Source organism: Pollicipes pollicipes, unplaced genomic scaffold (assembly GCF_011947565.3).
Source record: "Pollicipes pollicipes isolate AB1234 unplaced genomic scaffold, Ppol_2.1 Scaffold_4295;HRSCAF=5057_pilon_pilon_pilon, whole genome shotgun sequence".
In the NCBI taxonomy this organism is placed as follows: Eukaryota; Metazoa; Arthropoda; class Thecostraca; order Pollicipedomorpha; family Pollicipedidae; genus Pollicipes; species Pollicipes pollicipes.
In genome coordinates, this window is record NW_023596461.1 from 24,451,052 (window position 1) to 24,465,863 (window position 14,812).

The 14,812-nt window shown below is 56.8% G+C and overlaps 1 protein-coding gene across 1 annotated transcript; it reads right to left on the minus strand.

Moving 5' to 3' along the window:
- Positions 1-4,989: 4,989 nt before the first annotated feature.
- LOC119097330 (integrin alpha-V) lies at positions 4,990-8,839 on the minus strand. The gene is made up of 4 exons (XM_037220379.1): positions 8,090-8,839; positions 6,803-7,981; positions 6,176-6,703; positions 4,990-5,890 (listed from the first exon to the last, which is right to left on the minus strand). Exons 1-4 carry the CDS (start codon positions 8,837-8,839, stop codon positions 5,519-5,521), a joined length of 2,829 nt encoding a protein of 942 aa, XP_037076274.1. The 3' UTR covers positions 4,990-5,518.
- Positions 8,840-14,812: the final 5,973 nt, after the last annotated feature.

Sequence of the window (14,812 nt, forward strand, 5' to 3'; positions counted from 1 at the left end):
TGACAGCCAGCGCTCGTTTCACAGTGGTGTTTCGCACCGAGTGGTTGGTTTTACGGCTTGAAATGCCGGCTGGCACACCTCCCATTTCAGCATGGTGCTGATGAACCATGCGTCCAGCGGGCCACACAGAAACTAGACCAGGTCTACAGATAATTTCTGGCGGCTCACAGCTTAAAGGAATGGATCGCTGGGCTCGAGCAAAAGGTTCCGCTAGGAACATTTTATATATTCATTGTGCTCGTCTCAGTGTCGTCTCTAGTTTTAGTCTCTCATCAGAATGAAAGCACTCTGTCCCATTTTCGTCCGCCTGCGGCTTCATATCACTCCACAGCATTTGCCTGCCCTCTGGCCCTTCTGTACGCTTAAACAGCTTCATGGTTAACAACCAGGACGCTCTCAGCGGAGACATCGGATTTCGACAACCAAGCTGTCTGGTTTGATGTAATTTGGGGTCTTCTTGTTTGGTAATTGGCGTGGAGTGATTTCACTTATGTCTTTACCGTTCGCACCGCATTCAAAACTTTCAGTTCAGCACGCTTCACCTCTTGCGTTCTCTAAAAATTGGAAGCTTTCTGTGTCTCCAACGTTGTCTTAAGTGAAGCAGCTCACCACACCCACGAAATTGCTTATGGTGCACGTTCCATGACGTCCGTTAGACGCTAAAGAATGTTTCGCCATTTTCTTTGCATCGCTGGCCGCGCGTACAACTGACTGGAGTCGTACTTGAGCAATCGTTCAAGCACGTAATGCTGAACGGCAACCAGTCTGACTGGATTCCAGCGCGATCTGGTGTCCTGGAAGGCAGCATTCTGCGACCGATGTTGTCCGTCTGCTTGCTGGCTGATGTTCCTGACCAGATTTAAATCGAGTGCCTTGTGTATGCTGATGATGTGAAATTGCATCACCGAATGGACAACGCAGCAGATTGTCTCACACTTCAGGCGGATTTGGATCGCCTCTGTGAATGGTCCAAAAACTAGGGACTGAAAATGGACCAAGCTAAGTGCAAAACCATCTCATTCACCCTCCGTGCGTCACCTGTTCACACTACTCATATGCGCTAGATGGTCACTGCTTGGATACCTGCCAGTAGCAGATTCGTGATCTTGGCGTCCTCCTGGATACCAAACTCACCTTTGCCAATTCCATAGATGCGACTGTCTCAAAGACAAACATGACGCTGGGTCTTCTCGTGCGGAGTGTGCAAATGCCGTCGTGCCCTCGTCAAGCGCGATCAGTCATAAGACTTTGCTGTGTGCCTTCAACGCTCATGTAAGATCGTTGATGAGTACGGCGGCGTTATTTGGAACTGCGCTGCCGTTTCACACCTCCCCGGTTTGAAAGGCATCTCAGGTTTCTCAAGTGGTTAGATTCGAGTACCTAGTACCGGTGTCCTCCACTGTATTAAGAGCAGCTTCCCGCTTATTTCAGTATATATCAAGTATAACAGTATATCAACAGTGCAACAGCATCTATCAAGTGTTTCAGTAAAATATCTAGCATAACAGTATCTATCAAGGCACGCATTACTCTGGCCGACACAACATTTTCATACAATGAGTATCACCTCAGGCCTGAATGCGCTCACGTGCCATCATTGTTTGGTCTGGCTACACCCGTCCGGCAGTCTCGGCAAACCGGGCCTTTCCACGAGCCATTTGCAAGGGCCAACATTGTTTAAAACAGATTTGGCACACGTCTATCCATTGCCCGCAAACGTTTTCTACCGTGTTCCCCTCAGCCGACTTTTTCCACCCAACAAAATCATTCTGGTCTGATTTGTTCGTTTGACGGCACTGATGGCGCGTTCTTTTGATGACCGTTGTGTCCGAGTGTGCAAGGTGTATGTGTGAATGTGTGTAATGTGGATGCGTGTGATTAGGTGTTTTGTTTGTGTGTGCATCGTGCATTTATTGTTTTTAAAACTGCACTGCGCCCGCAATGGGCTTATACCTGTGGATTGCTTACTGCCTAACTAAACAAACAATAAACAACTGTCTCTGTCCTGCTTTTTATCATTGATAAGAAAACAGCAAAACAAGCCTTTTAGCTTTTACTTGTTCATGTCTGATATGTCACATTGATTGTCCATTTAGTTCATGGGGTCACGAGGATTGATGTGACGGTGACGCCCTGTCATCCATTCAGTGGCCATGGGGTCACACTAATACAAAGACGTCATCAATTCCTGTCGAATCAGACGGCTCCTGCACACCTCGCGCCGCACCTCCCAAGCCAACCCTACAGGCAAACGATGACGTCACGGGACCACGGGACTTCGCGGTCGAGTCACCGGATTACCGTTCCTGGAAAACAGGGCCTTGGATCGAGTAACCGTGGTAACGGTGTTTTCAAACTTGCTGCACTTGTCGTGATCGTGCAGTAACTTCGACAGCACCTGAACCGCAAATATTCACTTCCCACCATCGTTCTGCAAATGTGAACACATGCAGATTCAGAACCACACCACAAGAAGAAACAGCGTGCATGATACCAAGACGAACGGGATTTTTTGTATTTCCTCCGCGACGCTCCTGAGAAACACATCAAAGCTCGCTGGTAGACTGCCATCGAAAGTTGAAGTTCATTGGCTGGGTGCAAAATGTTACAAAATTAGTTGTCCGGATGTCATGATGATTTCCTAAATGGTTTGGAGCTGGAAAACACACTTTAAGAAAAAGAAGTAAGAAATGAGAGGAATCTGCCGCCCTGACGAGAGCAAGTGTCGCTGAGATTTATTTCAGCGTGATCTGACTGAGCTGCATTGAATGTGAATAGTTCTCAGTCGCAGTTCCCATTCTTTAAAAACGCTTCGCCAGATCCGGTTCCCATATTTTTGCATCAGTTTCGTGGTTTTGCCTCCACTCGCCGGCGCGGCCTGGCTGCTCACGCGGGGCAAGTAGCCCGGTGAGGTACCGTGTCAAATAGCACCACGGGGCTTTCACCGACGTCATGTATCGCATGAAACGCACAGCAGAGTTCGCTCGAGACTGCAGACAGTTTGGCGTTTTGGCCCGCTGACCGGTACTTCAGCCGGCCGAGAAGTAGACGGACCACCTGTCTGTGCGGAAGGCGCCAACTTCCGCGGTACCGCAAATCCACGGGTCAGGCCACAATTTACTCTGTGTACATTAGCCCAGTTTATTCCGAACGTACACTGGCTCGCCCCCATAACATGCTGTTTCCGCACGCCTTGCACGACTACCAGCTTTAAGAGAAGCATTGGCTACTTCGGCGGTCATGACAATCACTAGGAGCAAAGGCCGCCTAGAGCGGGCCTTGCCGTCTCACGGCAGGTAATGGTCTGAGTCATTCGGCTCCAGAGAGAACAGGCCGGGAAAAAGTGGGCACCAGCGAGTGGCTCTTGCACACTCACTGCGTGCTCATCATCAGTGGCGTGGCCAGAATTTCGATCAGAAGCTGGGCAAATCGGGCAACAGGGAGCTTTCAGTCAAGGGGCTGCTCATTGTCGTCATAATCGCCGAGTTTTTTTAAAATCAGGAGACGTGTTAGTCTTAACATCTCATTGATGCAGCAGGGACTGATTCTGAATGTTTGGAAGCCCCACGGGCGTCTTGAACTGCCAGAACGCACTGTGTCCTTCAGCCCTGGAGAGCCCCACCACCTGTGTTTGTGTTGGGGGTGGGGGGTGGGGGGGGGGGGGGGGTATGGCTCTTGAGGCATTTCCCCTTGGCTGCGCCACTTCTTGTCCTTGATCTTCGTCGATCTCACCGTGTTACCAAGGTAAGCCGCCAAGCCGTCTTAAACATTCGTCGCGGAACCGGCCATTTCCTCCGACGTAAATTCCGCCGTCTGGTGTATAAATCAAACCCTAAAAACAGGCAAACAAAAGGCCTGACGGGATGTGACGTCATCAGACTCCGCTGCTGTGGTGCAGAGCTGCGCTGCCTGGCTAGATCACCGGGACTGGTGACGTCATCAGACTCCGCTGCTATGGTGCAGAGCTGCGCTGTCTGGCTAGGTCACCGGGACTGGTGACATCATCAAACTCCGCTCCTGTGATGCGCTGCCTGGCTGGGTCACTGGGACTGGTGATGTCATCAGACTCCGCTCCTGTGGTGCAGTGCCGCGCTGCCCGGCTAGGTCACCGGGACTGGTGACGCCTGTCAGGTCGTGACGACCGCCGGCCTGCCATGCGGAGCGACCCTACGCCTGACTAGCCGGCCAGTGTCAATGAGACTGGTCGGCGCTGGCTTCACCCGACTCCAGCGTCTAATGTTGCGACGCGCTCTACATACGACAGCGGCTGGCTGATGCGGCGCGGTGAGCGAGGCGGCAGATCCGCCGCTGAACGACCGCGGTCTGACACGGCACGAGGTGCGGCAGCCCACGAGACCGCGAGCCCGCTCCGACCGCAGCGGCGCCCCGGCAGCCCACGAGACCGCCCGACCGCAGCGCTGAATCAGCGCCATTCCGGCGCGTTAGCCGCGGCCCGCTGCGAGGCCCAGTTCCAGGACCTGGAGTTTGATCGGTGACGGGGCGCCATGACGACGGTCACGCGACACAGCTGGACGGGTCGCAAACAGGAACCGGCACCATGCGCGGCGCAGTGGCGAGCGGATGTGGAATACACCCACGTGTCGCACCTGTGCCAGCTGTTTACTTCTATACGTGCTGTATACCATAGTGGAGCGCGCAACATGCTCCCGTCTGCACTCTCGTCGAAAGCGTATTGATGTGTGCCTGTTTTTCAGTGAAAGGCGCCGGGCCCCAGCACAACCCTGGGATGCAGAATCCAGGACCTAACGCACTTTTAGCAGGCCTCCATGTCCTATAACGTCATTGTCTGTAAGCAAGCATGCCTGCGGACAATGACCGGAAAGCGTTATTTGTCGGTTCCCACAGCTGATTCATTTGCCACCAAACGTGAATAGCTGCGGGAATGAATCAAAACTAAATGCCTTCGGTCTGGCGGGATTATCGGAACTCGTCCTTCACTGTCTTACTTGCAAACGCACGCGTTGAACAGGTAATGCATTTTACACGGTATCATAGACTAGCGTGTTCATAGGCTGACGATGCAGGCACATGCGATTGAGCAATATCACGCGACGACATGCGGAAGCACTTCAAGGACACACAAACGCTCTTAACAATTAACACAAGCAGAGGCCCGCACTGAGGCTTCGGGCGCGACTGACTGCGAGCCTCGGCCGGTCACCGGGAGATAACATGGTAAATCAACGTGAGAACTTGTGATTTGACCACCACGCCCTGTTCTCAGGCATTCACCGCAGCGACGCGTACCACGTTTGAATCACACACGCGCCACAATAGAATCCGCTCGCGGTCCAGGGCCGCTCCGCTCGCGCTATGCACAAGGCGAGTACAAAATGTAAAGCATGATAAACGAAGTGTTTGTGAGACGCATGCCCACGCTGACATCAAACCCGTCTCTTCCCGTCCCACAGCACCGCACGCCAGAGTACACCTCCGCTGATGTCCCTGATCACAGCCCTGGTGATGGCCGCACCGCCCTCGATGTCGCCGGCGACGCTCACTTGACCGCCGCGGCCGGCGGCCCCGGCACGATGAACATGTGGCCAAAGTTCTCCTTCACCTCTTGCTCCTGTTGCTGCTCCTGCTGTTGCTCCAGCTGCTCGCGCCGCGTGCGCCGGAAGAAGCCTGCCAGGTGCAGGCCCTGCGTGATGAGCGCCAGTAGCAGCAGCGCCCCCAGCACGGCCACCACCACGATCCAGGTGGGCACCTCTTCGGGGGTGAGTGTGGCGGCGAGCAGCTCGGTGGTGACGCGCGCCTCGTCCGGCCGCTGGTTCAGCTCGGCTGGGATCAGCGAGTCGCCCAGCATGCGCACCCTTCCGCTGGAGGTGAGCAGCAGGCGGCCGACGCCGAGCGAGGAGAGCGCCGCCACGTCCAGCCGCAGCTCCAGCGCCACGGTGACGCGCGTGCTCGTCTCCAGCAGGGCGACCGTCTGGCAAGTGACGCGCGCGCACCGCGCGCTCGAGCCGGGCTCGCAGCCGACCAGCAGCGCGGAGGAGTTGTCTGCGGCGGCGGCCGGCGCCGGCAGCGGCTCGGGCGCCTCACGCCTGCTCCGTGCGGCAACCTGGCCGGACCGCACCGACTCCTGAGCCTGCAGGTCCGAGTCCAGGCTGTACACCGGCTCTGAGCTGTCCGCTGGCCGGCTCCCGCCGCCGGCGGCAGTCGGCTGTCGGCCCGACAACAGGTACGCGTCGTCCTCGACAACGCAGGTCAGCGGCTGGCTATCGACGAACGCCGCCGGCGGGTAGACTCGGGCGATGTTCACCACCGTGCCGTCCGCTGCCAGCACGTCCACCGGCACCAGGAACGAGATGTTGACCGCCGGCACCGGTGTCGGCAGGTACTTCAGCACCTGGTACGTATGCTGGACGAACTCAAACTTCGCGCCTCCGTCCTCCTCGTCCTCCACGGGCGCGTTCTCAAAGACGAGCGAAGGTTCGCGTGCGCGGCCGCGGATCTCCAGGTCGGCCTGGCTGACCAGAGGCAGTGAGATGTTGGCCACGTTGTCGGCGGGCGTCAGCTCCTCGCCTGCCGACTCCACCGATGCGTTGAAGGTGAGGCGACCAGTGCGGCCAGTCACCGCCTTCATGTCGAACACCAGCGGCAGCCGGTACTCGGAGTTGTCGAAGAAGGGGTGCGGCAGTACGTTACAGATGAGCGTGACGCCCTCCGGGCCGGCGGCGCGCTCGCGACAGTCGGACGGCAGGCGCCGCAGGCTGACCACCGCCGGCAGGGCGATGGTCAGCACGGGCAGCGAGGCCGGCTCGGCGCTGTTCGTCAGCGCCAGCTCCAGCTCCAGCGTGCCCGTGCTGCCGACCACGTACGCGCCGCCGGACAGGCCGAGGAAGCGGTGCGAGAGGCGCAGGTCCGTCTGGCAGGTGGCGTCCGCGCCGCAGCCCACCGAGAACGGCACGCTCAGCGTGGTCACCCGCTGGTTCGGCAGGTTCACGTTCGGCACGGGGCAGAGCGGGCAGAAGGAGTCAGCGCGTGGCGGCGCCTGCGGGAACTCGATCTGCCGCCGTCGCCGGGTGCTGAACTCGTAATCAACCAGACGTTTCTTCTCCGTGTCCGTGTCAACGAACGTGCGGCGCACCTCCTCGGCGCCCGAGCCGGCCACCGCGTACCGCATGTTGATCTGCATCGGCTTGGTGTAGTCGATCCGCTTGGACGCGAGCAGCGCCACGTCCAGCACGCGGCAGGAGGGCTCGTCGCGGCTGATCTCCAGCGTGAAGTTTGCCTCCCGCTGCTGGCTGCCGTCGACGCTGAAGACGCCCTGTGCGTGGAAAGACTCGATACGGAGCGCGACGTCGACTGTGACCGAGTCCACAGCCTCGCCGCCGAAGGCCAGGCAGGCGCGCACCTGGAACCGGTCACGCGTCATGTCCAGCCGCTCGGGACTGGAGGTCAGCGAGCTCACGAACTCGATGACGGGGCTGGCGCGCAGCAGCACCACGTGGCCGCTGCCGTAGGCGCCCACCGCCAGGTCCGGGTGAGAGTTGCCGTCGATGTCGACCCCGCGGGAGACGCTGACGCCGAAGCCCCGCAGCGCGTCACCCAGGTCGCGGGCGGCGATCCGCTGGGAGGCCGTGGCAGCGAAGCGGCCGGGGCCGCCCCGGAACACGTACACAGCGCCGCGCCCCTCGTCCTCGTACGGCGCCGCGACGGCCACGTCCTCGTAGCCGTCGCGGTCAAGGTCGCCGAGCGGCGCCAGCGCGGTGCCGAGCCGGCCGCCGACGGCGCCGCCCTCCAGGCGGGTCGGCTCGCCCAGCCGACCGCCGCCGTCGTTGATGTAGACGTACACGCGGCCCTCGTCGCCGCCCCCGCCGGCGGGACTGGCCAGCGGCGCGCCGACCAGCGCGTCGCTGAGACCGTCCGCGTTCACGTCGACCGCCAGCACGGCGGCGCCGAAGTACTCGCCCAGCTGGTCGCCGACGCGCTCGGAGAGGACGTCGTAGGACCGGTCCTCAGTAGCGGGCAGGCGCAGCAGGTAGACGCTGCCGCGGCCGGCGGCGGCGCGCGGCGCGCCCACCAGCTCCGCTGCGCCGTCGGCCAGGAAACGGCCCGAACTCACTGCGTAGCCGAAGTAGTCGTAGCGGCGCATCCTGTCCGGGAAGGCGGACGGGTCGGGCACGAGCAGGTCGCCGGCCGGGCTGTAGCGCGCCACCGTTCCTGTCCAGTCGAAGACACCCGGCGCGCCGAGCAGCAGAGCACCGCTGTCTTGCGCCAGGTGCGCCGACACGCCCGCCTGACCGTACGAATACAGGTAGGCGTTGATGCCCACCAGGTGCGTGTACTGCTTGTCCTTGGCGGCCAGCGGCACCAGCCGCTCGAAGCTGTCGTCGACCGCATCGTTGCTGCCCACGTAGCAGGCGCCGTTGCCGAGCCGGTGGCCGCCATAGCGCTGGTTGCGCCAGCGCGGCGCGCACACCACCAGCCGGCCGCCGGCACCGTTCTGCACGTCCAGCGAGCCGCCCAGCCAGCCGGCGTCGCGCAGGCTGGTGTAGGAGCGGTCCGGTGCCGGCTCGTTGCCGTCCGCATCCACCAGGACCTCCTGACAGGGGCCGGCCGCCAGCGCCGGACACCGGAACAGCGCACCCGGCTCGCGCACCTCGGGGTGCACGCCGAGCGTCGAGTTTGCGCGCGGCGCCCCCACCAGCACCCAGGGCTGGGTGCCGGCCACCAACGCCACCGTATAGCCGAAGTAGGCGTCGGCGTCGGCCGCCGGGCCGCCGAAGATCACCGGGTGGCGCGTGTCCACGTTGAAGGGGAACACGAGACCGAGCGCCGCCGCGAGCGCGGCCGCCTGGAGGAGCGCGTGCATGGTGTGCCGCCGCCGCCCGCGCCGTGACGACTGGCGGCGGCGGCGGGCGGCGCGCGGCGCACGGCCCGCCCGCCGATCGCTGGAAACGCCGCCGTCTCGGCACACCTGAGCGGCCGGAAGGCCGGCCGCTGACGTCACAGCTCGGGCCGGCGGCGGCGGTGTGTGCTCGGAACCAGCCGCGCCCAGCGTTCCGCTGTCGCCCACAGTGTTTGGTTTCGGCATGGCTGGTAGGTAAGCCGCGCCACGTCAGCCCTTTAGCGTGACGGCCATCTAGCTAGCGCCGTTCGTTCTCAGCCAGTGCGTGTCGTGACGTCACGCCGGCTGTCAGTTCGAGGTGTGACGTCACCAACGTGCCCGGGTGAGTCACGCATTTCTCCGATCACCGCGGGCTGGACCGGTTACCTCTCTCTGCCCCGTGACGTCACCTTGTCTGACCTGGCCGGAGGTGGGGCAGGTACGGCGCCGTCCCGTGCCGTGTGTTCCAAGCGAGTCTGCGGCCCAGATCGGTGAAAGGCCTCGCAGACGTTTTTTTTTTTTTGGTGTTGTTGGGACAGTAAGGACCCGCTCAATACACAGATACTCCTGTTGACATCCAGAGTCTGGATGTCCGCAGTGTCCGCACCTGCTGAGCCCGTTCATACACAAGTAGGGCAACACAGCGCTGTCAGTGACAGTGATAGACTTCTTCGGATTGCACGGCGAAGCTTTGCAAGCAAGAAAAAGCTGCAACAGCTGACTAGGACAAAGACGCCAAGAATGCTGAGGTCAGCTGTGCAAGCTCATTTTTGAGGTCGTTAGTGCAGGACTCCCATGGTGGGACGGCACCTGGAATGGTGGGTTGCGGACACCGGACGCGACTGCATGTGGCGTGTCTTCATGTGCTCGGCATATGTCAAAAATACTCATAGGTTGCGTTTCTCTTATTGCAAATATCGGTATCACATTGATGTGTTCGCAAATATTTACATGGCAAATCAAAATTCCTTAGGAAGCAAATGCTCATGTTCCCAGTGCACGGTATTCGCAAAACTCGTTTGTTCATTGGTCATGGTCATTTGCACAGAACTTCGAGCGTGCATTGAGTGACGTTCGAAATTATTAGCACATTACTTTGTACCGCATCTTTTTGCACTCATCATAGTGACGATAATCATCACCACATATTTTTAAGTGCGCTGAAAACGGATTTTTAGAGAAAGGGCCACAGGAACGGACGTAAGTACGTAGGTGATTCAACTGGCAAAAATGAAGGTAAACTGTAAGACGTACACAGTCCGGAACATACCTGTGGTGAGTTCTGACTCGAAGCAATAGTTTTCTCCACTTTTAGTGCTCCTCTGCCATAAATTCCTCACTCACGTGCGAAACATCAACCCAGTATCAGTGTCCCGCTCTCGGCCCGGCGTCCCGTTCCCTTGGCGATCGATGTCACGGAATCTGAAGGGTTATTCACCCATTCGCGATAACAACACGAAAGGACGTTCGGCGGTTTTTGGTCTGCCTGGAAGGTAGATATGGTAGCAAGTGAGGGCACCAAGGAGTGGGCCATCGGTTAAGCCGTCCTTTCGCGACGGTCGGACCCACACCGCCGCTGTCGAACAGCTGTCGCACCGGCAGCTGACACGTCCGAAGCCTTTGACGGTGTCCAGCGTTGTCGACTCTCGGATAAGGTGGGCTGGTATGGCCTGGACGAGCATTGGAACAGGGAGCAATTCAGGGAGTGGCTCAGGGGAGGGATTCAAGGAGAGAAAATTTCGAACTAGTTTTTGGTGACGCAACGTTACGTCTATCCGCTTGCGCCAAAGCTCTGGAAGTTGTTCCGAACAGGGAGCGTCCTTCCGAAAGCCACGTCTGTGTTACGATGACGTGTCGCTACGCTTTGTTGTCTGGTCTCTCAAAACCTTCGCACTGGCTATCAGAATGAGTGAAAGCATGTTCGTGGAAGCACTGAAGCATACAACGCTGCACTCGTGAATCTACGCACGCAGCGAGTTGTCTTTTGTCGTACGCAACTATTCATCTCGCGTGTCTCCACGTGCATTTAGAGATACGTGAAACGAATAATTGCGTACGGAGGATACAGAAAGTACGGAGGATAAAATTACCATACGGAGGATTACGTACGTCTCGCATTCTTTTGAAGGCATGCGCGAATCTTCGTATCACATTTTGCCTCGTGCGAATACCCTTCACACGGGTTGTGCGCGCATGCAGATGTTCCCATCCTGTGCGACTGAAATTCGTATCCAATGAACTGTGTTGAGGAGGGAACAGTTATTTCGATGGTTGTTTGTCCGTCCGACCCGGACTTGACCGTTGCAAGGCTCAGCCATTGGCCACCACCCTGCCTGGGATACTATCTGGCGTTGAGTGTGATCTGTGCTTGCTGCTCAATGCCTACCGCCCGCTTACAGCCGTCAGATTATGGGCGCGCATGTGCTAACGTGCGGCTTGTACCGATTCAGCAGTCGCAGTCAGGTCGTGGCCGGCTGTGGTTCGGTCATATGCATCGCAATGGTGGAGGGTTCCGACTAGTTCGGCTATATATACCGCCCCGGTGGACAGGCTCGAACCAGTTTGGCTATATATACCGCCCCGGTGGACAGGCTCGAACCAGTTTGGCTATATATACCGCACCGTTGGGCAGGCTCGAACCAGTTTGGCTATATATACCGCCTCGGTGGACAGGCTCGAACCAGTTTGGCTATATATACCGCCCCGGTGGACAGGCTCGAACCAGTTTGGCTATGTATACCGCACCGATGGGCAGGCCTCGAACCAGTTTGGCTATATATATACCGCACCGTTGGGCAGGTTCGAACCAGTTTGGCTATATATACCGCCTCGGTGGACAGGCTCGAACCAGTTTGGCTATATATACCGCCTCGGTGGACATGCTCGAACCAGTTTGGCTATATATACCGCCCCGGTGGACAGGCTCGAACCAGTTTGGCTATATATACCGCACCGTGGGCAGGTTCGAACCAGTTTGGCTATATATACCGCCTCGGTGGACAGGCTCGAACCAGTTTTGGCTATATATACCGCCTCGGTGGACAGGCTCGAACCAGTTTTGGCTATATATACCGCCTCGGTGGACAGGCTCAAACCAGTTTAGCTATGTATAACCGCACCGATGGGCAGGTTCGAACCAGTTTGGCTATGTATACCGCACTCGGTGGGCAGGCTCGAACCAGTTTGGCTATAATATACCGCACCGATGGGCCGGCTCGAACCAGTTTGGGCTACGTATAACCGCCCCGGTGGACAGGCTCGAACCAGTTCGGCTATGTATACCGCACCGATGGGCAGGCTCGAACCAGTTTGGCTATATATACCGCCTCGGTGGACAGGCTCGAAACCAGTTCGGCTATATATACCGCACCGGTGAACAGCTCAAACCAGTTCGGCCAAAGATACCGCACCGTTGGACAGGCTCGAACCAGTGCGGCTATATTACCGCACCGGTGGGAAGGTTCGAAACCAGTTCGGCTATATATACCGCACCGGTGAACAGGCTCAAACCAGTTCGGCCAAAGATACCGCACCGTTGGAACAGGCTCGAACCAGTGCGGCTATATTACCGCACCGGTGGGAAGGTTCGAACCAGTTCGGCTATATATACCGCACCGGTGGGAAGGTTCGAACCAGTTCGGCTATAGATACCGCACCAGTGGACAGGCTCAGACCAGTTCGGCTATATATACCGCACTGGTGGACAGGCTCGGACCAGTTCGGTCCATCCTAATCATCATATTCTAAGAAGTCTTCTCTCGACCGGCATGGGGCTACCAATCCTTAGCAGCACCAGCGTTGACAACAGACGTGACTCATATTCTCAGTGAATCTTGCGCTCCACATGAACCTTACAGCAGTCACTAAGCGGGTACACCAGTGGCTTGTCGACATTGCGATACAGTTCGCTCTCCCCAGATCAACCGGTGGCAATGGCCATAACCGCTCTACCTTATCGGGAGATCCAAGGGAAAGGGCGTGAGGACGCAATCCGTTACGATCCACATGAGAATCCCACAAGAAGGGACAATTACGGGACGCGCAAAGTGGATTGTGCCCCAGCAAGGTCCTGGGTCCACGAGATCTAGAACCTTTCTAGATGCGTGCAAAGGACCAAACAGCTTGGTTTTCTAACATGCGACCTAACATTTTTCTCTTGAACATTTTCATGACTTGCGACTCGAATTTCGACAATATAACACATGCTGGGCATATGGCCCCCAGGATCCAGTAGGCACTATCAGCCAACTGAGGGGGCCCGTCACCTTAAAATCCCCTCCCTCAGCGAAATCCTGTTCTACCGCTGCATTTTGTCCTCTCACGCACAGAGATGTAAAAGTTGGCATTTTATGAGGCTTGTGAGCGCAAAAGACCTTGAGCTGCTGGTTTTTCGATCATATAATTTCCGAGTATTTATGCTGACAGGTATCGAACTACAATAGGCAAGGAGGCACAGGTTTAAAGACACTATTAAGTTAATATTGGTCATGTTGTCACTATACTCGACGCTTCAACCGATCTGTGTGTGCTGTGCTGTGCTCAACCATGGCCATAAGCAAAGCTTGAAGTGCTGAGCCTTGACAACATAACTTATGTTGGTATGCCAACAATTGGTAATGTTCTCAAACGAGTACCTGTTGGTATACTTAAGGTCGATAATTGTCAATGCAAGAGCTCATTCGTGATTTGTCAGCAGATTTGGTCAAAAGTTCGAATATGTCGGACCCGACGCTCAGCCTTATCGACGACACAAGGACAGACTCCCTGTAGCTGACGCATGAATGGGTTTCGTGCCTTGCACAGCGCACACGTTTGAAAGCTGTGATATGCTGGACCAACAGCGCTGGCCTACTCTGGACGATACAGCGTCAGCTAGCGGAAATTTCCGGGCCTCACGCCGTGCAGTATCTACAGACTTCCTGCATTTACACATGGACGCGAAGAGTGCTTAGTGGGCATGAAATGAGCGGGGGCAGGGGTTGTGTCGCCACACGTGGTGTTGCTGTAGCACCATGCGTGGGGAGTCCCAATCCTTGCACTCAGTGTGATGTACCTTTGTTTCCAGCCGGCGTGACTGAGGTGATCATGCGTATAGAAAGAAGAGCCGGATGGGCCATGGTTCACCAGCTTTTCGACAATGTTTACATTAATCCTGCGATAACGCATGAAAATATGTGGCAACGAAACAGGGGCTTGCACACTCACCTCTTAGAACGCTTTTTGACTGCTTAGCGCCGGTGTCAGACGATGGCTAAGCCCCAAATTTTGTTAACACTTGTGAGACGTCAACGCGTTCGTCGCCAGCGCTGCAGAGTTGCAACCAATTTATGTATCCAGCACGGATATAAGTCCGCGCCCCTCATTCTAGCAATGTCATTCAGTTCACCACGCAAATCAGGCTATGATTGATCGCGTGATTAAAAGTGCATACCACTCCTGAACGGTCGGCGTGCTGGCAGGCTTTCCGCGACCGCAGCTGGCCCGCCCCCTGTTTCAAGTCAGCCGCCGCCTGGCAGCGTGGTGCGATTACGGCCCTCGGATCAGGAATAGCATTAGCGGCCTATATATATATATATATATATATATATATATATATATATATATATATATGATTACAGCTGTAATATCGACATACAAAAATAACAAAATTGTGAGTGATTCAGTGTAGTTCAACCCAAATCCAACGGTAAGTCTCCCATAGCGTTAAAGTTTTTGTCACGGCTGTCAGCTTAATGCAGCGTTGAAGTGCCCAAAAGGAACCAGTAACTCACGACACACGCTGCGGTTGTGGTAGTATGTGCAATGCTATGAATGTTTTCCGCAGCATTCAGACACTCGTGGCCGACACCCACGCGTGTGATGCATCACCACGCCAAAGATCCCCTTTGAAGATTGTCACCAATGGCATGCGCTATTCTGGCAGGTGTGACGCATGCTACATACCAAGCTGTGAAGGTG